This window comes from Rosa rugosa, chromosome 5 (genome assembly GCF_958449725.1).
Source record: "Rosa rugosa chromosome 5, drRosRugo1.1, whole genome shotgun sequence".
Classification (NCBI taxonomy): Eukaryota; Viridiplantae; Streptophyta; class Magnoliopsida; order Rosales; family Rosaceae; genus Rosa; species Rosa rugosa.
The window spans coordinates 30,145,313-30,173,136 of NC_084824.1; the positions used below are offsets into that span (position 1 = coordinate 30,145,313).

The 27,824-nt window shown below is 36.1% G+C and overlaps 1 protein-coding gene across 2 annotated transcripts in view; it reads left to right on the forward strand.

Moving 5' to 3' along the window:
- The window catches only part of LOC133708369 (uncharacterized), a 52,570-nt gene extending 25,343 nt beyond the window's left edge, over window positions 1-27,227 (forward strand). The window contains exons 1-19 of one of the 2 annotated variants that reach the window (XM_062133827.1): window positions 14,120-14,371; window positions 14,469-14,550; window positions 14,627-14,702; window positions 15,293-15,378; window positions 15,475-15,551; window positions 17,508-17,564; window positions 17,855-17,967; window positions 18,258-18,337; window positions 18,449-18,535; window positions 18,931-19,011; window positions 20,513-20,686; window positions 20,764-20,928; window positions 22,286-22,358; window positions 22,786-22,874; window positions 23,124-23,204; window positions 24,752-24,862; window positions 25,970-26,059; window positions 26,244-26,297; window positions 26,617-27,227. In XM_062133827.1, the coding sequence (XP_061989811.1) occupies window positions 14,313-14,371; window positions 14,469-14,550; window positions 14,627-14,702; window positions 15,293-15,378; window positions 15,475-15,551; window positions 17,508-17,564; window positions 17,855-17,967; window positions 18,258-18,337; window positions 18,449-18,535; window positions 18,931-19,011; window positions 20,513-20,686; window positions 20,764-20,928; window positions 22,286-22,358; window positions 22,786-22,874; window positions 23,124-23,204; window positions 24,752-24,862; window positions 25,970-26,059; window positions 26,244-26,297; window positions 26,617-26,844 (1,863 nt within the window). In that variant the 5' untranslated portion in view covers window positions 14,120-14,312 and the 3' untranslated portion in view covers window positions 26,845-27,227. Of the gene's footprint in view, window positions 1-14,119; window positions 14,372-14,468; window positions 14,551-14,626; window positions 14,703-15,292; window positions 15,379-15,474; window positions 15,552-17,507; window positions 17,565-17,854; window positions 17,968-18,257; window positions 18,338-18,448; window positions 18,536-18,930; window positions 19,012-20,512; window positions 20,687-20,763; window positions 20,929-22,285; window positions 22,359-22,785; window positions 22,875-23,123; window positions 23,205-24,751; window positions 24,863-25,969; window positions 26,060-26,243; window positions 26,298-26,616 lie in introns of those variants that run through there. The other variant, XM_062133828.1, reaches the window with a different exon arrangement.
- The last annotated feature ends 597 nt before the right edge of the window (window positions 27,228-27,824 follow it).

A 27,824-nucleotide genomic window follows, 5' to 3' on the forward strand; every position in this document is an offset into this window, starting at 1 on the left:
CATTGCTTGGTTTATCTGCAAGCGGTCACAATCTCGGGGATGTCACAACCTGGTTCACTGAGTTGACCAGCAACCTGCATAATTAGCAACATAACAGTTAATGTCTTATAATTAGCAATTTATATGAGGTAATGTAAAAACAAAAAAAAGGGTGATTTCAGGTAAAGCTGATTGAATTACTGAAAACATTTACCCTCTCCTTCAACCAATCAGCAAATGTTTTGTTTTGCTTGTCCGTAAGCCACTTTTTATTATTTTCGAATCTTGGAAACTCATTCTTCAAATATTCCATGTGTTCACTGCAACAACCTACAAACATGGTATAATTAGTGAATATAGTGTCCACTTTACTAAAATTTTAACATAAATCATAATATTAGATAGAGGGGCAGTAAATTACCTAAAGTAGCTTCTGATTTCATCTGTGTTTTGAAGCACACAGAGATGAGCTTGGTCAAACAACTTGCCATAGACATTGACAACCGTAGCTCCTGAGGTCGGCTTGTCTTCTCTGTTTGGGGCAGCTGGGATGCCAACAGTATTATCATTGAAAAAAGTTTTTGCTATAAATTCAACCGCCTCTTCAACAATGTAACACTTGACAATACAACCTTCCGGCCGATTTCTATTGCGAACATATCCTTTACACATCTTCATATACCTCTCGAATGGATGCATCCATCGAAAGAAAACCGGACCACATAACTCCACCTCTCTAACTAGGTGGACCGTTAGATGAACCATTATGTCAAAAAAGGATAGGGGAAAGTACTTTTCCAGCTCAGACAATGTTTCAACAAGATCACTTTGGATTTTCAGCAGCCTTGACACATCAATAGTCTTGCTGCAGATTTCGTTGAAAAACAGGCATAACCTGATCACAGCAATTCTCACCGGCTTTTCAAGCACACCTCGGATGGCAATAGGGAGGAGTTGCTGCATTAAAGCATGACAATCATGGGATTTAATTAAGTCCACCAAGCCTTAAATCATCCATGGAAACCAGATTTGATATGTTGGAAGAATAGTCTTCAGGAACCTTCATATTAAAAAAAGACCCACACATACATCTTTTTTCATCTAGAGTTAAGTTCCAGCTTGCCAATGGCAAGCGCTGTTTTTTAGGACCTTCAAAATTAGGCTGCAGTCCTAATCTAATACATAGTTCCACCAAATCCAACCGAGTTTTCACCCCATCTTTTGTTTTTCCAGGAATATTTAATAAGGTCCCTATTAGACTATCACATACATTTTTTTCGATATGCATCACATCAAGGCAGTGCCGAACCGGTAGAAATTTCCAATAATCAAGTTAAAAAAATATAGACTTTTTCTTCCAACAAGGCCTATTTTCATCCTCGGCACCCTAATACGGAGGTTGATGATATTTCTTCCCAAAAGGCCACTTCAAAACTTCCTCCTCTACCCTACACAATACTTCTTCACCAGTCAAAGGCACAAGAGGAGGTGAATGCTCAGGGAAGTTGTTGAAGGCAGCCTTTTGCTTTTGATACGGATGGTTTCTTCGTAAAAATCTTCGATGCCCAATGTAGGCCATTTTCCCTCCATGAACTAGCCTTGTAGGTTCTGTTTTTTCAAGGCAAATAGGGCATGCATTATACCCTTTAACAATACTCCAAGAAAGGTTACCATAAGCTGGAAAATCATTTATTGTCCAAAATAGTAAACCCCTAAGAGTAAAGTATTCACTTTGTCTTCCATCATAAACTCCCCTAACTCTTTCCCACAACAATTTTAAGTCATCTATTAGAGGTTCCAAGTAGACATCGATGTCATTTCCTGGTTGTTTTGGCCCCGATATCAATAATGTTAACATCATATGTTTCCTCTTCATTATTAACCATGGAGGCAGATTGTAGATCACAAGAATTACCGGCCAACAACTGTACTTGCTACTTAATGAACTATGGGGATTGAACCCATCTGATGACAATGCAAGTCTAAGGTTTCTAGGGTCAGAACCAAACTCTGGCCATTTTTCATTTACTAACTTCCACGAAGCAGCATCTGTCGGATGACGCATCAAGCCATCATGTTTTCTATCAGTAGCATGCCAAGTCAAACTCTTACATGTTTCACTTGATTGAAACATTTTTTTGAACCTAGGAATAGGGGGAAAGTACCATAATACCTTTGCAGGCACACCATCCCTCTCTTTGGAGTTTTTACCTATTTTCTACCTTGAAAGACCGCATCTAGGGCATTTAGTTTCATCAACATACTCTTTTCTATACAGAATACAATCATTTGGGCAAGCAGGGCAAGCATGAATTTTAGTATAATCCATTCCTACAGCACTCAAGGTCTTCTTTGCGTCATACACAGAGGCAGGTATCTCATTGCCTACTGGAAGAAACTCTGCAAAGGCAATCAACCAATCAGAGTAAGCATTATCACTCATACTGTGTTTGGCTTTCAAGTTGTAAAGTCTTACAATTAAGGACATTCAGCTTTGTGTGCCTATCACAACCCGGGTATAACAGTTTATTGGCATCATCAACAAACTGTCTAAACTCGTTACACTCATTTGAAAGCCCTTCATCCTCATCATCTTCCAACTCCACGTCACTACCTAACTCTACTTCATATTCTGCCCCCTCATTACACTGCACAGAATTAGATTGATCTGAATCTGTTTCCCTGCTATTGGTATCTTCATCTGTTCCTGAATCCACGACAGCCTCCCCATGATCAGTCTATTTATCATAACTCTCATCAATTCCATTTACAAATAAATGGTCCCTAATTACCGAACTAGAAAAATATTCTACATTTCCACACTTCGTGCAAGGACAGCTAATGTGATTGGGGTCTCTAGCATTATCCGAGGAAAACTTACAGAATTGAATCACCCCTAACTTATATTCACGAGATCTCCTATCCGCTGACAGCCATGTTCTATCCATCTATAATACGCACAAACAAAAAAGCAAACAGGAAGACAAGCTTAATCAATGCTATATCAATAGGAACGCAAACAACAAAACACAAAAGCAAATTTTTGGGTTTCTTTTAAACTGTCGGTACTGGAATAGGGAATCTCGGTGTGCAATGGGCTGAAACAGCTACCAAGCCAAGATTATGTTTTATCCGATATACCTTCAGTATAGATTTCTGTTTAAGAATACTAAGTTAATAAAAATAACACAGCTTCAATAAACCTTGTACTAGAACCAGATTTATTCATACCTTCCGGAACAGTTCCTATTATAATTAACAAGTGATTCGCAACAATTATACAATATTACATGGCTTAACTATGTTTTAACAGGCCAACACACTACACAATTACAAAAGTAAGAAAGAGTTGCAGACAAAATTATTTCACATCAAACAATACACTTAGAATTAATGATCATACTATATCGTAGTAATCAAACTAGAAGCACAACTTGTTAAAGCAAGTGTAACAATAGATGATTAAGACAAGCTATATACAGCAGCAATAGTCCAATAAATTTAAACCAAACAAATCAATCAAAAACGTTGATGCTCACCTGCAGCAATAGAAATTACCTTCTCTAATAGTCAACACCTTCTCTAATAGTCCAGCACACCCTCCAATTAAGAAATCTCTGTGACAAAAAGACATTCATTATATAAGAGTGCATGTACCTTCAAACCCTTAAAGCTATCAAGCTGAAAGACAAACAAACACCGTGACTCAAAGTTTCTATCTCTAAAACAAAAAGGAAAACAGAAAAGCAAAGTACAAAATTGCAACACCTTAAGTCTGTAGCAAGTACCAAGCATTAGTAACTGGAAACATGTCATGCAATATAATCTGAAATTCAATAAATGGAACAAAAAAAAAAATTTCAAACTTTAGTAAATGCGTTATATTTGTTCAGTCCATCTTTTGTAATGGTAGTTGAATAATGAAATTTCCTACATATGTGCAATTAATCATTATTAGATGGCCTGAATCCCACACTTTTTCTTCACCGTAGAACATTTGTTATCAAACCAAACAAGTAAAGATCAAAATCTGCACCCAGCAAACAATATAAGAGTTAGGCTTCCACATTGCCTTTTGACCTTGTACTAGAACTGGATTTTACCTTCCATAACTGAATGGGTAGAACTAATGCTTGAGTTTCCCCACCGCTTCCACTAGGACCCCGTCTTTGGTTTCTCTCTCGAATTTTGCCCACCCTTTCGCTGCAAAGTAAACCAATTATCTCAATCATACTATTAAAGTTCAAATTTCAATCAAAATGTATAAACACATTCAGTCTTCACCGGTGAGGCTCTTGGATGCAATTTCTAAATCATAACCAACTCTCTCTCATTTTCTCAAGTTCACACATTCAGTCGTCACCACTAACATGTATACACAGACAATAGCAATTCCAAATCAATAGCAATTATCTGAGCTAAACATTCTCAGGAGTAATCTAACAAAGTGTAAAAACAAATAGAAAAATATATCAACGTGCCCATACTTGACATTCAAATCACTAATCAAGTATAAACTCGTCTACTCAACCAAATTAGCAATTCACCATCCAATTGTCAATCTTTTAGGAAAAAATCCAAAATGAAAGTAGCCTAGAATGACCAAAACTTGCAGAGACACTTAATCAAACACTCAAGAAGAAAAGAATGAGCTGAAAGTAGATAAATTCTTTTGATACTAGACTGTTGTGATGCATCTAAGGAGGTTTATATTTGCTAGATAACATAATGATCCATTTAATAATAAGTCAAACAAATAATATGAATAAATTCTGTGTTAAACAAAAAGGACATAGATTACAAATCTACTTCAAGTCTCTTCCTTGGTAAAAGGACCAATGGTCTAACTTTACACTTCTTCTCAACAAAACCAGTCCCACCAAATTACTCTCTCTGCAACCACACCCCAAAACTCCAGTTCAAATTAATTTGTTCTCCTTTCTACCTTTATACGGTTTCACTATTTTGAACCAGAACCTCTAACTAAAAATTCAATCTAACTCTTCTTCTCATGAACGACCACTTTACCCTTCTACTCAAAAATAACCATCAATACTCTAGTTAAGAAATCTGTAATATATTTTTCAAGTTGTACCCTTTTTTCCAGAGGCACGCACTAACTCTCAGCAATCAAACTCACACCACCTCAACACTCAGAAATCATGTTTGTCTCAACTATACAGATAGAGTGTAAAGTACTGAGAAAGGTCACTACAACAGTAAATTATCAAAGAAACGACGATTCCTACTCAATTTAACAAACCAAGTTTTTTTTTTAAAAGAAAAAATATTTCAATGATGTAATACCATAGAAACTCGTACTTGAGCAGTTCAATTTGTTATCCCAATAATCGTACAAGTTGAGAGAGAAGCCTACATGAATTAAAACGCAATAAACATTCTATCCATCAAAAGTTGAAATTCACAAAATAGTACCGTCCAAAATTCTCCAGAATCATCATCAATCAAGCAAAAGCAAGAACAGAGAAGAATTCCAGTTGTACTGACCCAATAGATGTGGAACGAAACCGGATAAGTTTGACTCATGCACTGACACAATATTGTCGCCGCCGCTCTCCCCCTTCAAGTACCGTTCCTCACGCCGGAGTCGGCATCCTTGAGCCTTTTCACGATGTGGGAGATGATCTTGGTGAGATGGGTCGATGTGAAATCAACGTGGGAGACGGAGACCAATGCGAGGAGGCGTAAAAACTCAAGGACCCTTTCTTAACATCGGGTTTGGGATCGGCGAAGGCATCGTAGAGGCAGTTGAGGAGGATCGGGAGGCCGTCGGTGGCGAGGGTCAGGATTATTTTCTCTAGATCTTCAATGGCGATTTCGAAAGTGTTCCGCTCGCCCAAATTTGGAGACAGAGAAACCTGATATCTAGGTTTCGAGAGCGATTGACAGTGTTTTGACTCGGGCTAGAAAGTTTAGATAGTGATTGAGAGTTTTGATAGTGATCGAGAGGGAAAGAACAAGTTTTTAGGTTTAGAACAATTTTTTCCTTTCTCTCGACATATAGCTAGGTTTGGTGAGAAGGAAGTAGCGGCTTGGTGAGAAGTTCGGTTTGGTGAGACTAGCTTAGACACTTCAATAAATTTTTCCAAAGTGCGGTTTGGTGAGACTTAGACACTTCAATAAATTTGTCCAAGTTCATCATACAACAGATAATTAAACAACTGTCGTAGGAGAGTATATGATGTCAAAGCAAGGACGGAAATTTGCCTGCCTAGCTAGGTTTGGGGGAATTAGCAATTCAAATAAATTTGAGCCTTCACACAACAGAATGCCCACAATCTGTTGTGCCATTTTTTATTCACACACTCGGTATACCTAGTAGAAGGTGTCAAATTTTTACAACATTGCCGGCCACTCAAAATTTGGCGTACGTAGAATTTGGCGCCCAGTTCTAGTCATACAACAGAAACAACTACACCGTTGTAGCATGCAACATTCTTACAACAGATGAAACATAATTATGTTGTGTGATTAAATTAGTGAACTTGTCTTGGAAGGGAATTTTGAGTTCAGTGATGGCGAGATATCTGCCGCTAAATTTTGTGTCATTTAGACAACAGAACATGCATAATTGTGTTGTGTGATAGAACTCTGAAGACAAAGTCATCAATTTGGTAGCATTCCCACAACAAAACTTCATTAACACCGTTGTACAATGGAGTTCACGTTATCAGACGACGGTAAACTTTTAATCTCTTGTCTGATGGGTGTTGTGTGATGCACTTTTTGTAGTAGTGTTAGTTAGATATTCTGTGATTGATCATTTGTCTATGCGTATGAAGTCATAGACTCATAGGGTATAATTAAATTAAGGAAATAATGCGATAATATAAACACGGGAAGATCCAAACTGCATGCTTCTTGTATTGAAATTAATGGTGAGGTTTAAAATGTGAATCTATTTATCTTGGTTTCACAATACTAATTAATTAAGAAGAGTTTAAGCTTTGCTTCATGCAGAGATCATTGTCAAAACATATATATAACTGCACTCTTAAACCAACAAACGATCTCAATTACAAGGATCTCATCCAGTAATTCATTTTGTTCTGTGGTAGAAATGGACTTGCGGAAAAGTTAACTCGTTCTTGTTTATTTTTCATTCGTCCTCCTCAGCCTCGTCTCTGGTTTCATCATCTGAGATCTAACTGAAAATAGGCGGTCGGAGGTTAATTATGAGATTAGGAGAAAAGAAAAGAATTAAAAGAAAAAAGTCTAGCTGTCTAATCAATTAGTCATTAGTGGATGATGTGATTATGGGATTCAAAGCTCAAATTGTATTGGTAAAGATTTGGATGAGGATTGATCGAGGACTAAGGACTAGTTTCTAACTCAAGATGGCGACATGTACGTACGTAGTTGTTACAAACTTGAAGTCAGAAAGGCTGAGACATACCGGTGGTATAGCAGAGTTTGTATTTCCAAAAGTTTGATCTAGTATGGGATTCTGGCTTCGCACTAGAATACTTGGAAGATTCTGAGCTTTCGATGCATGCTAAATCATCGACAAAATAGAACTACAAGCTTAAACCATAAATCAATCTCAATTACAAGGATTCCATTCAGTAGTTCATTTGTTTTTTGAGCAGCTACATATAGATCTGTACAAGTTGGACAAAACTTTAGTTAGCTTTGATTTCTAACTGATTGATGTTTTCAATTAATCTGTCCTATTATAGAGTCCATCTAGTACTACAAACTGATTAGTCTTAAGAGTCTGTAAGCTCCTATGGGCGTACCCAGCTTATTGCTAGGAGGGTCACTTGATCCTGCTCATCAATATTGTTAAAAGACTATTTATATAATATTTTTCTAATATATATATATATATATATATATATATATATATATATATATATATTTGTTTTTTTCGAAAGAAATGTGGATTTCATTAATTCATGTCAAGATGGCCATTATATATCCTTTTACTGCCTATGTCTAGTCGAATCAAGAAGTTGTAGTAAGAAAACTACTGTGAGACATAGAAATAGACCACCTAAATTCAAACTAATCACTCACTTATTTAAAAGCAAGCCTATAAACTAAGGAGAATAGCAAGACATAGTAAATAGCAGGCCCCTACCACACCTATCTGTATTTTTTCCTCACCCTTCAAGCTAGGGCTAGGAGGATTTGTCGGGCAAAATTGCTTCCCGGTCCATAGAGAGATTGGGCCTAACAGCAGAGTGAAGCGGGCCTCACAGTTGTCCAAACTTCTGAAGACTGGAATGGACTCAGATGCTTTGTTAATGAAGAGCCCAGGCCATTCCTTGCTTCCTTCATCTTCCTTTTCTGGCCTATAATAGCACATATGAGCCCATTTCCAAGAGCCACAAGCACAGGCACAATAGTTTGACCTAGCCAAATAGGGTCCAAACCCAATATCACTAAGACCGCTATATCGCTGCCACAATCTCCGACATCACTGTTGCCGACAATCACCCCCTGCCAGTCGCACAGGGTATTGGAGCACTGCCAAAGACTAGCCCACCCCCTGACTCTACCAGGCAACCATCATCGAAATTGATTTGGACACCCAACTTGTCTCCATCAGTTCTGACTTCTTCGGAGACTCTGGTCGCGCCCCGCAAAACCTCACTCTTGCCAGCAGCGCGCTCTAGCCAAACATCGCCGCTCATCCACGCCTGAGAGGTCTCCTGCAGCAAGACTGCATCGCTACCCCACCATAGCCCGGGACAACTTTGTCATGACGAGACATATGGAGATTGGGTCGCCGCCATTCAGGCCACCACCACAATTTCAGGTCGCCGTTGAGCAGAAAGCTGCCCTTTCACGAGGGTGGTTCAATAATTGACGAATGAGAAGGATTATGCCCATCACCCACAAAGGCATCATCTGAGAGGAAGAGGATTGAATCCCTAAGCTTTGGATTTGGAAGGCGATCGGAACCGCCGTATGCATCACCGACATCGATAGACGGCGTTTGGGTTAGCGCGAGAACAAGCGTTGCTAGAGAGGATAGGTTTTCCATCAATCTTTATCTTTAAAATCATTAATCATATTTTTCTAATTTATATGAGATATATCTATGAGAATTTAATCATTTTGCTCATTTTGAAATAAAATAAAGATTTTTTTTTTTCAACAGAGAAAAAGAAACAAAGTAAAGTTACTATTAACCTTTTAATCGTTAAAACGCGAGAAAATTCTCAGTAATAAAAAAACAATATTTTTCTTGTATATATTCATTCCCTCCTTTTCGACCCCTTTCTTTTTTGGATTAATTTCAGTTTACCCCCCTGAGGTTTGGGGGTGTCATCATTTCACCCCCTCTACTTTTAATTTTAAATTTATACCCCCTAAACTTTCCAATTTCAATCAACCGTGTCCAATTTCTCCTATTCCGTCCAAAGTCAACGTTAACTTTCACTTTTGAGGGGTAAAATGGTCATTTCAAGATAAAAAATAAAAATAAAATAAAAAAATAATTTTTTTTTTTCTGTTTTCGTTTTTTTTTTCTTTTTCTGTTTTTTAGTTTTGATTTCTTCATTTTTTTTATATATATTTTTTTTTGTCTTCAACCTATACACCAAAAGTTATAATAGGTTTATAAAAACAAAAAAAATACTCTAGATGGTTGAAAGCCGCTCGCTGGTTGTGATATATCTCCGATAAAGTGAAGAATTTTAGGATATATCCCCAATAAAGTGAAGAAATATCTGTGTAAAATCATTTTTGGTCTACGATATTTGTGATATATCTCCAATAAAGTGAAAAAATTTAGGATATATCCCCAATAAAGTGAAGCAATATCTGTAAAAATGATTTTATAATTTATCTGTAAATATTTGTATATCCCTAATAAAGTGAAAAAATATCTGTGTAAAATCATTTTTTACAGATATTTATTTACAGATAAAGTGTAAAATTATTTTTTACAGATATTTCTTCACTTTATTGGAGATGTATCCTAAAATTCTTCACTTTATCAGAGATATATCACAAATATCATAGACGAGCGAGTGTGTAAAACCTATTATTTTTTACAGATATTTCTTCACTTTATTGGGGATATATCCTAAAATTCTTCAATTTATCGGAGATATATCACAAATATCGTAGACCAGCGAGCAGCTTTCAACCACCTAGAGTATTTTTTTTGTTTTTATAAACCTACTATAACTTTTGGTGTATATGTTGAAGACAAAAAAAAATATTAAAAAAATGAAGAAATAGAAAAAAAAAATAACGAAAAAACAGAAAAAGAAAAAAAAAACTAAACCAGAAAAAAAAAATTTATTATGTTTATTTATTTATTTTATTTATTTTTTTATCTTGAAATGACCATTTTACCCCTCAAAAGTCAAACCTAACGTTGACTTTGGACGGAATAGGAGAAATTGGACACGGTTGATTGAAATTGGAAAGTTTAGGGGGTAAAAATTCAAAATTAAAAGTAGAGGGGGTGAAATGATGACACCCCCAAACCTCAGGGGGGGGTAAACTGAAATTAATCCATCTTTTTATGACTTTTAGACTATTTGCATAATTGTTTTTCTCATTTACTACTTTTCTTCAAGGAAATTTGGGGTAACTAAAGTTTTTTTTCTTTTGAATAAAGGGCCGGTACGGTTGCCCTCAAGTCTTGATTAATGAAACTGTTGAATACAAGGGGGGACATTGAGCCTAAACCCCTTATTACAATAAGCATATAGAGAACATCTTGAAATACCATCGTGAATCTCTACCAAATAACTGTATTCAACTAGGCACCAACTAGCAAAAAGAGCTCTATTGGCAACTCTATTTGCTTTGACATAGCGGTGACATAACGGAAAGATAACTCGATATGTAGCCCGATTACAACATAGCATAATTACCATACGCACAGGTTTCCTACTATGTTGCCGCCGGAGGATAAATCCAATGACATAGTCTCATCCTGCCACTAGGAGGTAGCAAGCATTTGACGAAGCAAGGAACTCGCCGCCTACCTAGAGCAGACAAGGTATTTTGAGTGCATACACTGGCAAAAAGCCTAACTAGTCCTACACAACAAATCTAGGAATTTATTACTCGCAAAACGCGCAACAAAACTAAACAACTAAAAAATATAAAAACTGTAAAGAAAATAGCAGCCTGGTCTGGGCCCAAGTACTGAGCCCAAGCCCAAGCCTTAGAAGCAAGGAGAGCCCAGCCAACAAGCCAGGCCCAACCCAATTTTGGTACAGCTCCACCGCCAAGCTGCATAACCTGTAGCACCACCACCTGCACCGTCGTCACCATCCGCCGTTTGTCACCCGGTCACCACCAGCCCAGCCATCCTCCATCTCCAGATTATATCTGAAAATATCGATATTGTCAACCCAGATCCGCCAAACACCCTTCGACTCAGCCCTTGCTGCAACCCAAAACCCGACCCAACGGGCGACGAAACCCCGCCAACCAGAACTAGATTTCCTCCCGACAGTGGCCACGATCTCCTCCTCCACCTTCCTGAAACTGTGACGGCCCAGATAACCTTCTGCAATTGAGGACAACACTTCCTCAACCGACGTATAGGCGGAAACAACACTTCCTTAAGGGCACGCCGCCGGACGAAGAAGGGAGACTTTTTATCGAAACCCTAGAGAGAGAGACAAGAAGTGGAGTTGTCTTTTTAAGTTTTCTTTCTTTACATTACTAAGAGTTTAAATTTGTAGATTAGTATAGCGTATTTAAAAACCAATCTTCATTTTTTTTTTGTTTAATCTAACATCGACACAAATTTGACCCTCCTTAACAATATTTCTAGCTACGCCACGGTATACTGATTGGATTTTCACAGGAATTCAATTCGTAAACACATAAGCCCTTCCTCACCTGTGTTCTAGGTTTTTTGGGATGTGGTGGCTAATTGTTGTATAACGTTATGACCTATATTGAAAGAGCTGGAGAGCTTCTGGTAGGATAAAGTTTCAAGACTAAAAATATGGGATAGTATAAAAGAGGTTTGCGGTGGTGAAGCTACTTGGGAATATTAGATTTGCTGGCTCATCAATATTGGCTAGTAGATACTCTAAATATTATCCACCATCATTCTCCATACTTGAACAATCTGCACAAGAAGGACAAAGGTACTAAAGGACATAAAAACGACAATCGTGGTGGTGGAGACCACCAAGCAACACAACGCCACTGGTCCGGTGACGTCCACAAACATTGGTGGAGTATCGGTTCGACAACTATTCCTAGGTGCAGAGTTAGGTGTATATACCCAGGTCGAGAACGAGTGTGAGTGGATTATGGAAAAACGAGAAAAAGATGGGATAAAACATGAGAGGTGGAGCTGTATGAGGATGAGAGAAGTGAAAGTAAATATGGGAATTTGGAGAGGAATTGGGCTGGAGCAAAGAAAACGATAATGAAAATGAGACATAAAGCCTTAGATTTGAGACAAAGCTTAGGAAAAACTCACCACAGAGGGTGGAGACACCCTAAACTATTGGATATGAAAACCCCAAATCCTAAAGTTCAAGCGCTCATTTGGTGTTACAAGTTTCACCACAACATGAATTGCCCAAAATATTTATAAATTATAAAATTAAAACTCTTAATGAAATCATCTATAAATTGAAAAAGTGCGTGACAATTGAATGGTCTTAGAGCATGTTTAGTTGACTCTATTCTGGCTCCTTAGTTATTGTAGAGAGCATTTTTAACTTTTTATCTATTTTAGCAGCTGTACCAGACTTCTAAATGGTTTTCCATTAGGGAAAATTTCGCAAACAGTACACCAAGTAAAGGCCACTAATAATTCTTATACATAAAGTTCCAAACCAAACATTTCGGTACACGAAATCTGAAACTCGACCCACTATCAGTACACGACGTCAATTTTTGACACCAAAATGTCCATTATGCCCTCAGTTTTTTTTTTTTAATAATTTTTTTTTCTGTTATTTTTTTCTATTATTTTTTTTCCTTCTTTTTTTCTGTTATTTTTTTTTCCTTCGTTTTTATCTCTTTCTTCTTCCTTCTTCCGGGCTCACTCCCTCGCTTCCAGCGCCGCCTTCCTCACCTCCACGCTCACTCCCTCGCTTCCAACGCCGCCCTTGCCCTCCAATTGGTGAGATTTATGGTCCTACAGCTTATATTTGTAACTCAGCCAATATTTAGTCATGTGAAAAGAAAGAAAGAGATAAAAACGATGGAAGAAAAAAAAATAACAGAAAAAATGAAGGAAAAAAAATAATAGCAAAAAATAACAGAAAAAATGAAGGAAAAAAAATAATAGAAAAAAATAACAGAAAAAACGAAGGAAAAAAAAATAACAGAAAAAAAAAGAAGGAAAAAAAAATAATAGAAAAAAATAACAGAAAAAATGAAGGAAAAAAAAATAACAGAAAAAACGAAGGAAAAAAAAATAACAGAAAAAAAATTTATTTAAAAAAAAAAGAACGGAGGGCATAATGGACATTTTGGTGTCAAAAATTGACGTCGTGTACTGATAGTGGGTCGAGTTTCAGATTTCGTGTACCGAAATGTTTGGTTTGGAACTTTATGTATAAGAATTATTAGTGGTCTTTACTTGGTGTACTGTTTGCGAAATTTTCCCTTTCCATTATAACTTTGAGATATTTTGCTCCCAAATATAGAGAGCTAGATGAGCCTCTCTATAATTTAAAAAATGTTCATTTTGAGTTATTTTATGTAATTTGTAAATATATTTAAACTATTTAATCTTCATTTAAAAAATAATATAAATCAAAATTAAGCTAAAATAGAGAGCACTGATACAGACGTATTTCTAAAATGAATAGCCAAAATAACTTTTTAACTACTTTGATTAAAATTAGCAATACACGCATTGCTAATTTTACACGTGTATAATGTTAATTACATTTATAATGACAAACGTATTTACAAAGATTGTGCATTAAAGTATAAGCGTGCATTTAAGTATTTTCCTATTAATAATGACAATCTTATTACAGAATCAACAAAACATAAACATTTATTTTGCCGCAGGCAAGAAATTGGTTCCCCCATTCAAAATGTTGATCGGCGCTTCTCTAATTCCGAATTACTGAAATCCCTTTACCAGAGTGAGACAATTTACCGAACCGCACAGTTTTCCTGAATCGTGGGATAGTAAAAAGTGAAAAAACCCATTCTCCCACTAAACCCTGTAAAGACGAGAGACTCTCAAGTCCCGTGTAACTGCTACTGCTGACGGAATACCAAGTCCAAGAACAACCCAAAACAACTAAACTCTTGTCTCAGTTGAGTTCAACTTTGTTTCACCTTCAAATTTTGCGGGCAACCAACCAAATTGGCGTTGCCCTTGTTTGTCTTTGTGGGGAGCCAGAATGGTATGGTGTACTTTCTGTGTCAAAAATGTTGAAGGAACCAGCGATGCTGGTAGACTGTGAGTAGTCTCACTCACCCTTTTTCTTTCTCTATCTCCATTGAACTTGATTGCTTTATTGTTGTTTGCAACTGTAATTGTTTGATTGTTTTTGTAGATGGTGTTCCGGATGCGGCAAGGTTTTAGAGGATCACATTTTCTCTGAGGAACCCACTTTCGTTAAGAATGCGGCGGGCCAGGTATTATTGGGTCTTCTTCTACATATCTGTCGTTCTTGATTATCACTGTGTTGATGTTGTTGTGTGTATTTTGCAGAGCCAATTGGCTGGAAGATATGTACGCTCCAGGGAAAGCGAAATCTCAGCTTCTCGTGAAAGGATACTCGAAAATGGTTTGTTTTCTTGTGTTTTTGCTCTTTCAATGTTTGGCTTGTTCAAGCTTTTCTTGTAGTCACCGTATGCTATTAGCCTAGGATTCCTTGGAGATATGTACCGTCTTCTGAAAAGGATAATTGAAATTTTGCACTAGGTGTTTGGGGTGTTAGAGGTGCAAGTTGAAGGGATTATGCAGTAGAGTTTTATGGTCAAATAAACTAGAATTGAGTATGTACTTTTACGTTTGGATTCTTGCTTTTACCCAATTGTTCACAAACTTGACATCCAAGCACGAGGATACAAGGGAGGCAACTACTTTGCATTTGTTTACAGACCTTGGAATCTTACCACACTTTGTGGTACTTGTTCTTTTGAAATAGGTGCTCTGTTCCTATTGGTTGCTTACTTGCTCTTCAGAGTTACTCAATTTTTCACAAGTTTAGATGGTTAAATTTCAGATTCAACCTCTGAAATCTTAATGAAGTTTATCATGTTCAAATGTTATCATAGTTAAATAAGAAATGATGGTCAGGAGTTGCTGAAGAATGAAGATGACGATGAATTGGCATATTAACGATCTATCGTTTTTATTTTTATGCTTTTGCAGCCGAATATGAATTGAGATGTATGAGAAATGCTTTAGATATGGGAGACAATGAAGAAATTATTGACATAGCTAAACGCTTTTATAGAGTATGTGTACTATTACTTGAATTTAAGATTCAATACGGTTCTTTATACAGAACTTGTGAACTGTTCAGTTTCTGAATCTGCGTTGCTTTTGTGAAGATTGCGATTGAGCGGAATTTCACAAGGGGCCGTAAGTCAGAGCAAGTACAGGCTGCATGTCTTTACATTGCATGTCGGTAAGACTCTCTTTGTTATACATCATTTTTTGTTCTGTGAATTCTTAAATAAACTGACCTTAATAAGTTCCCTAGAATGCAGAGGAAATTCGAGAATATTAGTTATATCCCTTTAGTTTTATAGTATACTTTGATCTTATTCCTTAGAGAAATTCATCCATTATAGGAGGAAATTAAAAGCACAATTATAACATAATTATAAGGTAAGAATCTTAGACTGAATTTCTATGAGCTTGGTGTTTTTTGATTCATAATCTTGTATAGGGTTGATTACCGGACTTCTCTTTGGGCTTCAGTGTCATCGGAGTTCAACTTCAGCAGTCTTTTCAGATTGGAATATTCTTGTTACTGCTTTCAGTTGATGTTGTGGAGAATTATCGAATATGATTAATTTACAAATAGATTATGGACTACTTATAGTCCTGCTTTTTTTTCTTCATCAGACATTATGAAGCACATATACGTCAAAACTTGTTGTATCCCGTTGTGGATACTCGGGATACTCTGATACTGTCATACTGCACATACCATTATCCAGTACTTCAAATCTGTTTAGGTTGACTTTTTGCATCTTTGACTCTAGGCACTGGCGGACCCACATAGAGGCCAGCTTAGGCAGTTGCCTAGATTGGATTTTTGAATTTACACAGGTTTGGTATAGGCAAGGTATGTAAAAATGGCAGAAATAGGACAAAATCAGGTGAATTGGGGAAGAAAATTGCAGAAATAGGGCAAAACCAAGGCAAAATCAGGCTAAACTCTTCACAATTGCCTCCAAAATCTATAGCTTCCCTCTAATTTTCCTCCCTTCCCCTTTTCCTTCAACCTGCCATTGTCTTGCCTTACCTGAAAAATTTTTCTGGATCCGCCACTGACTCTAGGATACTTCTAATCCACCGGTACTTGCAGATACCTGCTAGCATCTAAGAAAAAAATTTCTGATACAGAATTAATACAGTTTGTTTATTACAAACTGCGGTTGATAACTTTTTTTTTTTTTTTTTTTTCCATTGAGGTGAAGATCTTGTTTACAGTGCTGTACTGTTTATCTTGATCAGACAATATTGGGGGAATGGGCATTCTACTGGTGTTGGGATAAATGCTACACCAGTTTGAATTTTGTAAACAAGAAGTTTCTTTCTTTTCAGGAAAAAAAAGAAAAATCTTCCAGTTAGAGTTCGCTCATGAAGGTTAAATTTCTAATATGCTCAGTCCATCTATTTGACAAAAAGAGAAAGGTTAAATTTTTATAGATGAACTGAGCATATTAGAAATGCTGCATGACCTGCTGTACTTGGATGTATTTGGCTGAAGCAAATAAAGACAACATATAAGAAGGGTTTTAGACATATTCTTAATAGAAGGAAATTCAAATTTGCTTTTCTTTTATTTGTATGTTTTCTTTTCAAAACCTATGATCACCAAGGATGAGAGATATACTGTATGAAGCATAGTAAATCTCAACATTATTAGAGAAGACAGACAATCTGTGCATTATCATTACTTGGACATTATGAAATTGGTGGCTTGCCAGTTAAATTAGTTTGACCAGTATTAAGATCGATTGCAATTTTGGTCTGCTTTATGGTCATTCAGTGGTACTGCTGGTTTTCCCTTTCTTATATTGTGCTAAATTTGGTAGCTGTTGTGAAGAGTCTTGCTTCTCATATTCAGCTGTTCGTTGGTCTCAGAGTGTTTTTAGATCCTTTCTTTCAGCTGTCGTCTGTGGATTCCTTATCCACCAATCATATTATTCTAATGAGTTTTCATTTCTTCGCAAAAGTAAAAGGAAAAATTGTGCCATACCGGTGTTATTTAGTTTTTATAATTAATTTTGTTTGCTCTTAATTTAATTTTCTTATCCATATCCAAATACAGCCATAATGTTTCCAAGAAAATATCCAAATATAGCCAAAAAGATGTGAACTGATTCTGAACTTGAATCTTGTCTTGCAGGGAAAAGAAGAAGCCATATCTTCTCATTGATTTTTCGAACTACTTGAAGATAAATGTGTGAGAAAGCCTTTCTTCTTTGTTTCCCTTCTTTGTTCTCCATGTTCTCATGCTTCTTAGTAATGACATTCTGATTGATTTTATTTTATTAACCCTTGATAGCTGTGGTTTGGATCCAATATTCCTTAAGTATATTAAACCAAAACTTTATCTGATTGATTTTTCTTATATGCTTTCTCCTTTGACTCTCTGATGCTTCTCAGTAATAACACTTTGACTGATTTGATTGTGATTTAAGCCTCAAGAATTAAGTTTTGGGTTTTTATAATCTCATATGATTTTATTTGCAGCTATGTGCTGGGAGCCGTGTTTTTGCAACTTTGCAAGGCTCTGAGGCTTGATGAGCACCCAATTGTTCAAAAACTTGTTGATCCTTCCTGGTTTATTCATAGATTTGCTGAGAGTAAGTGCTTGCTACTGTAACACCACATTGCTTTCTCATCCTATCATAGATGGAATCAAAATAGTATTTGCTTTATTCAATTTCCAACACAAGGTTATCTCTTAAGCAGTGTGACATCATCTTAAATGAGTTTTTCAATATTTCTAAATAGTGTTGGTTCTCTCTCTGCGACAGAAGTATCAACTCCAAAAACTTGAGGTTTCCTTCTGATTGCATCGGATTGAAATTGTTTGAAGCGGAAATTAATGTCACTTCAATTAATAGTTTACATTTGCAAATATGCTTTGTAGGTTTACCAGGAGGAAGGGATAAAGGGGTTATGCAAACTGCACAAAGGATTATCACAAGCATGAAACGGGATTGGATGCAGGTGAGAACTCACTTTTAGTGTTTTATCTTGATATGTTTTTGGTGTCAAGTGCTTTGATGGTCGTCCTAGGAGGTTGAATGTATCATATGACAAATCTTTAATTGTTTCCAGACAGGCAGAAAACCCAGTGGACTTTGTGGTGCTGCATTATATATATCAGCACTTTCACACGGTCTCAAGTGCTCCAAATCTGATATTGTAAGTTAGATTCAGTTGCTACTCTCTGCTTTGTCAAAGAAGAGATTATTATTACATGCCTTTGTCATACCTGTTGGAATGGTTATGATGCTGTTTTATTTTTTGAATTCGAGGCTTTTTCGTTGTCATCCTAATACCATCTTTTGAACTTCATGTTTTTTTTTTTGGGCAAAGAGCTGTAGACATGAATATGATTTTAATTTTTAGTTGATGAAAAAGTGTGAATGAGTTCATATTGTTTTATAGTGTGACATCTTGTTTCTTTTGAAGCTCCTGCTTTTGCTTTATATATAACAACTCTTTTTTCCTGTTCCTTTACGCTTTGAAAGATACTTCAAAAGTTCCAGTATTCCTTTTTCCATTTTATTTGATGTATATTATATATTTTTCTCCAGATCAAAATTGTACATGTTTGTGATGCTACATTGACTAAGCGGCTGGTTGAATTTGAGAATACAGAATCTGGGAGCTTGACGGTATGCTTACATTAATCCCTATATTGATAATTGCGACTCTTCCATTTTTGGCTATTTTACTACAATATGTGAGTACAGCGATAGATGCACATTTTGATAGGCAATGGTTGAAACAGGGTTGGAAAGTTGGTAGAAGGTTTATCTTTATAGAGGAGGCATCTTACCTTTATTATTTGTCTTGATTTAAAAATTCAGAAAGGGGTTTCTAGGATGGTGGAGAATCTTTGAGGGATATGCTTTCAAACGCGGGAAGAAAGGAATAAGGCTTTGCAGGCTAAGTGGTTTTGGAGATTCCCAATATGAGGGAGTCACTATGGCATGCTAGTATTAGAAGCAAGTATGTATCTTATGAAATGGGTGTGATTCAAATATGATTGAGAGGGGTGATGTCAAAGACCTTGGAAGGATCTTTCATAGGGTATGAAGGTTTTCTAGATTGTTGCAAAATGGTGGTGGGGAGGATTGTGGGTTGGAGAGGAAGCGTTCATAGGTCTTTTGACTAGGTTATAGAACTTGTCGAATTTCCTCGGTGACATAGTAGCTGATGTGGCAGAGGGTTTGAGTTTCAGATTGAGTCGTTACATGTGGTTTAGAAGGAATTTATATGACCTAGAGATGGAGGAGCTGATTTTACTGTTATGGAAATGGGAAGGTGTTTGATAGGTCACATTAATGTTGACATTCAAGGTTGTGGAGTCTAGAATCTGCAGGAGTTTACACACACACACACACACACACACACCAAAAGCAGCTTCTAAAAAGTAACCTTTGGGTTGCTTCTAAAATCTGCTGCCAGTGACCTATAATTTTCAATTAAAGCTGCTTTTTATTTATTTACCAAACACAATATAATCTAAGATTTTAGACAAAAGCTGATTTTTGTTAAAAGCGAAGCAATCCCAAATGGGGCCGTAGTCTGTAGACTAGTAGATCAGTGGCCCACAGTGAGCTCAATTTTTGATTAAGGGCTAAAAGGTGGGTGGACAGACTCAGGTGTCCCACTTGCAACTTGCAGATACCACTAATATTTTTGTTTTTGTTTTCATTTGAGGGAATGAGGTCAGGTTTGTTCACCTGGTTCACATTCTTGAGTTAGGCCGATTTTGGGTCTAGAGAAAATATGTCTGAGAGTGTGTAGTGGTCTTAACATTGAGTGGTCCTAATAACTTTTAGGTCATAAGATTGTTGTTATTTATCTTTTACCTGCAGTTGTACAATAGGAGTGGACTCCTTCTCTGCTATCTGTAATAATAACAGGTTTTCTTTTCTTGAAAAAAATTAAAAATAGCGGTGGAGATCACTTTTGGTGAAAGTTTATCAAGCTGGTCATGTTGGCTTACTTTTTAACAAGTTAGGGATCATGAATGTGATTTCATATTTGCTTGATTATCTTGTAAACCTAACTTTTGTTTCTTCTCTACCATTTTCCTTTCAATGCATTTGTTTGTGAAATTATGAGTACTGAATGGATTTGTCCCAATTTGGAATCTGCTTTTTTTAGATTGAAGAGTTCCTCGTGAAGGCAAAGGAACTGGATGAATTAAGCAAACAACCAATTATGGCTGATAAAATGGATAATACAGATGGTGGCCTTTGTGAACACAAGATCCTTTGTGAACATAAGGATAGTGGAAAACCTTTTGCTTATGGACTTTGTCAAACCTGTTATGATGATGTGAGTCCATATTTCTTTTCTCACGCTCCAACGATGATTTAAATCCCTACTCTATTTACTTTAACAGGTTGGTGTAGTTTATGACAATTTCAGGTGGACTTGACGGAGGATCTAATCCTCCAGCTTTCCAGCGTGCTGAAATAGAGAGATTGAAAAAAGCATCTGCGGAGCTTAATGCTAATGACTCTGGCATCGATACCATTGCTTGTCAAAGCCTTGACAACAGTGATCAGTCATCCAAGGTAACTGTTTAATTTAATTGTTATATTAGCTGCTATCTCTACAGTAATTATAAGTAAAGTTACAATAAGGATGATTCTTATAAAATACTGACCATATACAATCATTTTGGCTGGAACCATATACAGTAATTTATGCAAAGTGCGGGGAGTCATGATTGAACTTTTCACAAATACTTGAGGCAGCAATGATTCTGCTTTTCATTTCTATGAATTAGTAGTTTAATAGGCATGGAATTACTTGACTTTTCTTTTATTTTTATCTGCAAGGGTATTGGTTTTTATAAATAAGAACCGTACTATGTAAAGTATGGGGAGTCATGATTGAACTACAAATACTGAGGCAGCAATGATTCTGCTTTCTATTTCTATGAATTATTAGTTTAACAGGCATGAAATTACGTGACTATTCTTTTTCTTTTTCTCTCCAAGAGTAGTGGTATAAATAAGAACTGGACCATGTAACTGACTTGTAATGGTAGCCAAATGGTTTAGAATTCGGCATAACTATGTCATAGTCTGGCCTCTTGTGTATCCTTATCAGTTGAGAAGCATTGTGCCATTGGGTGAAAGATTAAAAAAAAAAAAAAAAAAACTTAGTAGCAGTGTTGTGTGATGTTTTAGGTGATTTAATTCTGGATAGAAAGGAATGTTTCAAAGAAAAGTCCGCGGAGTGAGGTTTATGTGATAGAGTCAGGTTTTGGGTTCTTTCTGGGCTTTGGTAGCTGCTGAAGTTAGAGACATTTATTGTTTTTTGTTAAATAAGAAATCCTTCATTTGGATTGAAAAGTATAGCTTGTTGATTTTTGGGGACCTGTTTTTGGTTAGATGGGTTGAGTTGTACACTGTAGCTAATTAAACTGATATATGATGTGCAATACCCTCCCCCAATATCGTTAGATTGGAAGCATACTGTGCAAGTGTTTTTGAAGATAAACAATTGGTGAGTTTGGTGATTGTTAATTCATTTGCATGCGGAAGAACTAAGCCTTCAATGAGTTTATTTGTTTCAAATTTGCTCTTTGGTTTTGGAATTGAAGGGTCTTGATTTCTCCTCATGTGGGGTTTACTTGTGTTATAGCACTTTCTTAAGATGTTAGTTGGATGTTATTGAAGGTTTTGTACGTGTTAAGCATGTTTCCTTGATTTCTGTTATGTTTGATATAGGTCTTATTAATGGGTGGGGCATTTTCTCTAAAGCTGGTTTTCTATATTGAAGCATGCCCTTAAGATAATTTTTTTCCAGAACTTTTGTTGCTTGTCGGTTATCAATGGTACTTGTTGTACGTTATAAGCCATAATTATTGTTCTCCGACTTATCAAATTGTGTCTGATTTTGTTTTGCTTATTTCATTTTTAGTTTGAGAAAGAGAACAACACAAAATCAGGAAGTGAGAATAAAGGACTGCTGCTTATGGAGCCTGAAAGTGATGGTTGGTTTCTCTATCTCTCTCTACCTGTCCTCTCCTTTTCATTCTCCTTTTGGTTTCTCTAATTCTCATAGATAATATCCCCAATGAATTCCAACAAGGTTTTAGGGTAAGGGTCAGGCCCATTGTTTTCTCTCATGTGGTCTGGGGCCTGAACCCCTTTAATGTACATCCCTAGCTATTTGCTAGAATTTCCTGCCTCCTAAAGATTATACGATTCTGCAGGGGGCCCCGGTTTCGAACCTCGGCCCAGGAAGTTGTCTGAGGCATTTTTTTTTTCAGGAAAAAAAAAAAATCGTCAAATGGTATAGTATAGTATGGTGTGGTGTGGTATGGTGTCTTTGCTGAAAATGTAATGTTTTAGTATGTGTGGTGTTGTGTGTCTAACTTTGTTCTGCTGGAAGTCTTTGCTGAAAATGTAATGTTTTAGGGGCTGCTATGGAGAATACAGCTGTTGAGACCGGAACTGAAGCTTGTGATGATGAGTCTGACAACTTTTCAGATATTGATGATCTGGAGGTGCATAACTACTAGACTGAATTCCGTAATATCTTTTCTAGTCTTGGTAATCCCATACTGATCATATAAAAAAAAAATTGATAATTAGAGATTAGAGATTCTATACTCCAGATTTGCACAAACTTCTGGTGGTACCAAAAATATGTTCCCCATAGGCCCATATAACTACTGCACACGTTATATTTGTATCTACTATTTAAGATAACTTGTACTGTTGGATCACTACTCTAAATTTAGGATCTTGCACAGGTTGACGGCTACCTTCTTAATGAAGAGGGGAAACGCTACAAAAAGATGATTTGGGAAGAAATGAATCGTGAGTACATTGAGGTACTCTAATTGATTATGCCCTTAATTATCATTTATTGTGTTTCTAAAAATAGTAGTTTTGCATTCCAAATATGATAAATGATGGTGTATATTTAGTATATCGCCATCAACTCTAAAATCTGGATTTCTAGATCTAGAGGTTAAATTATTTCTGGTCAACGTGGTGATATCATGTGGAAGATGTATTTTTGCTATAGATTAAATTCAGCGGTTGGACAACTAAAGAAACTTTATTGGGCAATAACAAATGCAAATTCTATTAAATATTTAGTGATTTTTAATTGATTTTAGCGCTTCTAGGTTTAGCATGATAAGTTAAATGTAGTAAACTAAATAGTTGTGGATATTCAATGCTTTGCACTTAAATTAGCTGTTATGTATTGGATAAGATCCCAAAGTGTTTGATGAATGCATGACCTGTGGTAAACTGAGTCTCAGTGTTTTAGCTTATAGGAAATGAGGATTTTACATTAAGAAGTGCAAACGCTATGGATAACAGGATAAGTAGTTGACTTGGGGAAAAGCATGACACACTGAACATACTGAGATACACGTTTGAGACCTGTCCCAAATACAATTTAATTCCTCTTTCCTAACTTGGCAGCTTATTCTTTTCCTCTCCAACCATACCTAAATAAATGCTGGTTGCCAAAGAGTAACAAGTAACAACTCTCTCTTGGCTTCCACTCTCATGAAACCCTCACTCAACTAGGAATAATAATCCATGGAACAGTCCACTTCAAACCAAAGGTTCCAAAGAATAGAGCAATATATACAGTGAATTCATGATTCATGTGCTGGGTACACACCACGCCTGAATGAGTCAATGACGCTATGAAATCCTTTTTCCAAAGCATCTTATAAGTATTACTTTTACGATGAGCCACTACCTAAGCTAGAAGTCGACTCCTGAAAGTAGTCAGGTAAAGTAGTCTTCCAACTTACTTTACAATGAGCACAATGGAGTTACTTGGATGATCTAACAAAAAGGTATCCGGAAGAAACAATCTCGGACCCATTAATAGACCAATGTATAGGGTCAAGTTGAGTAGAAGTGAAGGCAATATTTACATTTACATTGTATGTATTGTATTATTAGAAGTTTGTACCATAGGTTTGGCTTAGTGAGTTCTTCATTTGTCTACCAATGCTGGAACTCTGGAAGTGATACGAGTTTACAAGAATGCAAAGTTTAGTTAGAGAAGACATTGTATAGGGAAGTGACCCAATCTTTCCAAGGATTTTCAGAAGCTTGCAACACATGTACATATGCATGTATGTACACATATGCATTGCATTCATACTCGAACTGATGTGCAACAGATCTGCATGGCCCCTATGCAAAAGTGAAGAAGAATATATTTCATTGCAATGGCCTCAGTTGGGGTATAGAGTGGTAGACATGACTCACATGAGATGTAGCCATTTCTAACATTCTAAAGCTTAGTTGATTCATGGATTATGTGTATATTGGTTGTGTCATCCTATTTTATTATCCTTTTATATTGATCTGTTGTATAACTCATTCCTCCAGTAAACTTTTACAGGAGCAAGCAGCTAAGGAGGAAGCAGCTAAGGCTGCTATGGATATCAATTGTCCAGAAGGTGCAAAGAAACTTGCGCAAAATACTGAAGCAGCTGTTGCCAAGAGAAAAAAGGTCTTTTATTTCATATCTTTGTCATATTTCAATTTTTTTGGATGTGTTTTCAAGTTTACTAGGTAAAGCGTGTTATTATTATTATTACGAGAAGGAGAGTAACTGGCTCCATATACTGGCCTCTTGGCATGTGCGTGTCAATTTGCTTTTTTTCATTTTATATATATATATATGTATAAAATTTTATCATTAAGTTTTTCTGTTCAAGCAATTTAATCAATGATAGAAAATTGTAGGGATTTCAAAAAGTTAACCTTAAGGCATATTTGCTTAATTAATATTATTATTCTAATAATAAAATGATATTGAGTTCTCCATACTAGTGCTGCAGCCAAGGCTGCACACAGTAGAAAGACCTTGTAAATATTAGGGCTAAAAATCCCCTACTTACAGAAAAGCAAGAGTAAATACAAGCTAACTGGAAGAAACAGAAATAACATGTCTATCTACTCCCACATTTGCTAAAACGAAACAGATACTAAGTACAGAAAACCCTGAAGAAAAATGAATAGCAATCTATAACTGAAAACAAATTAATATGCCTAGTTACAAAGAGCACTAAATTCAAGGAAACTGATTCTGCATTTAATTAAAGGAAAATTATATAGGCTTCATTAAAAATGAAAGTTTTTAGAACTGTCTTATCTTTCTGAAGTTTGGTGATGCCCAACTTAATGGACTAGTTTTCTTCTAACAGCTTATTTCTTTGATCTTTATTTATTTATTTTTTTATACAAAAGCTACTCATAAAAGTCTTGAAGGCCACAAATTCTGCGAAATCATTTCTTTTCCATCCAAAATTTCCAAATATTAAATGACATGCTCCTTTTTTTTTGTGAGAAGAATATTAAATGACATGATTTTCCCAAGTTTTATTTTAACAGCTGGTGTAGAAATTTGTGAGAAATTGTTTCGGACAGTTGTGGCGGAGATAAAAGTGCATTTATAGTTATGATGATGGTCCTAATGTGAGAATACTGGAATGTAATTGCCCTCATATAGCTTGCATGATATGGAGGATAAGTTTTGCAATATTGCATTTATCACTCTCACAGACCATAATTTATCAATTTTATAAACCTCAACTTTATGATTTGTAATTTTCAGGAGAGGCAACTAGCTAGAGCAGCTGAAGCGAAAAACTCTACTCCAGCTCAGACTGCTGCAGAAGCTGTCCACCAAATGCTAACTAAGAAGGTAATGGTAACTTTCTATAAGGGAAAAATAAATGTTGAACAGACCGGTGATCAATATTTTTCCTCCACTGGTGCATTTTCTTTTCTTTTATTCATATTTTTTTTTTCATTAGCTTTAGCTTTCATTGTGTGTTTCTAAACCATAGTACCAAGTTCTGATCGATTCTAACCTGGTTTCCTTGCAGAGACTCAGCTCAAAAATCAACTTTGATGTCCTGGAGAATATGTTCGAAACATCTGTATGCATCTCTCCTTATTGGTTTCTCTTATTAAATGACAATGAATTACTTTTTCATTTCTTCGCATGCATGCCCATGACAAGTTCCATAGATGCCAGAAATGAAAGTAGTAACAGATTGTTGATCCCTCATACCTATTTCACTTACATTCTCTCTTTTAGTGCTAAGAAATGAGAATTCCATCAATATTTATGGAAAAACAGTGAGGAACAAAACCAATTCTAATCAACTCCCAGTAAACTAATAAGAAAGGAACCTATCAATTTCTCATGCATATGTGGATTTGTGTATTTATTTATTATTTTGCTTGTGTATGCAGGAGGCTCCTGATGTCTCCCAGAAAAGAAAATTTGATTCACATCTTGACAATGACGACAAGATGCCCCATGACAGTGAAGAGCTTGAATTTGATGCATACAAAGATGATGACTTGGGTATGGAACATGAATATGGGGATGAAGAAGGAATTGAAGGAACAGGCTTCAACAATTACGGTTATGTTGATGAAGTAGACGAGTACAATGATCGTGATTATGATGATTTCTGAGATAGCTGTTCGTCACCATGTTTTCAGCGTCATAAAATTTTGAAGTTGCTTTGATTTAGTTGGCGGTGGCATGGCCGACCCTTGGGGTAGGCCAAAATGGCGGCCGCCTCAACCCCAAATTTTGACTCCCGGCGGTGACTTACGCTCCAACTATGCATGTATCATTTAAGAGATAGTATAGGAAACATGTATCATTTAAGAGATAGTATAGGAAAATTTTCATTGTTTGTAAATAAAGTTGTATTTACTACCCCAATAAATGATCTTAATCAAGTACTCCAAATTTTAGTGCTGAAGTGTGAATAAGACTGGACAATTTCCTGTTTTGTATTATAACATTATATTCTTTGGTACCCAATAAAACTTTGTATTTTATGTTGTGTTATTTTATACAGTTGAAAGATTAATGTCTGCAATTTTATTATTATTATTATTATTATTATTATTATTATTATTATTATTTATATTTTCCACCCCCTTTACCTTTCTCATCTTCATCTGTATGGGGCTTTAACTCTCTCATACAGTAAAATCTCAATAAGTGATATTTATTAGATTAATAGTCTCGATTTTGGGGAGAGCTTGTAATAAGGACCACTAAAATGAGGATTTCATGAGGAATTTTTAATCAACAGTTGTGAGACTTACTTTTCAATTACATTACAGCAAATCAACCGATAGATGTTTATGTATGCATGAGTAGATCACTTATGAAAATTTTCTTTCAAATTGCTAACCGTTAATGTATCAAACTAGATCAAATCAATGGACGAACCAAATCTGTCAAACCTGAACCATTCACGTTCATAACTGATAAATCATGATTATGAATGTCTTGACGATTTTCAATTTGGTTGAAAAATTGCAGAAATGATTTACAGGTGAATATCTAAACATCTAACAGTTGATTTGCGGAAGGGTAAATTCCTTCTATGGTACCTGAGGTATGGCCAATTGGACACTTTGATATCTAGTCTTCA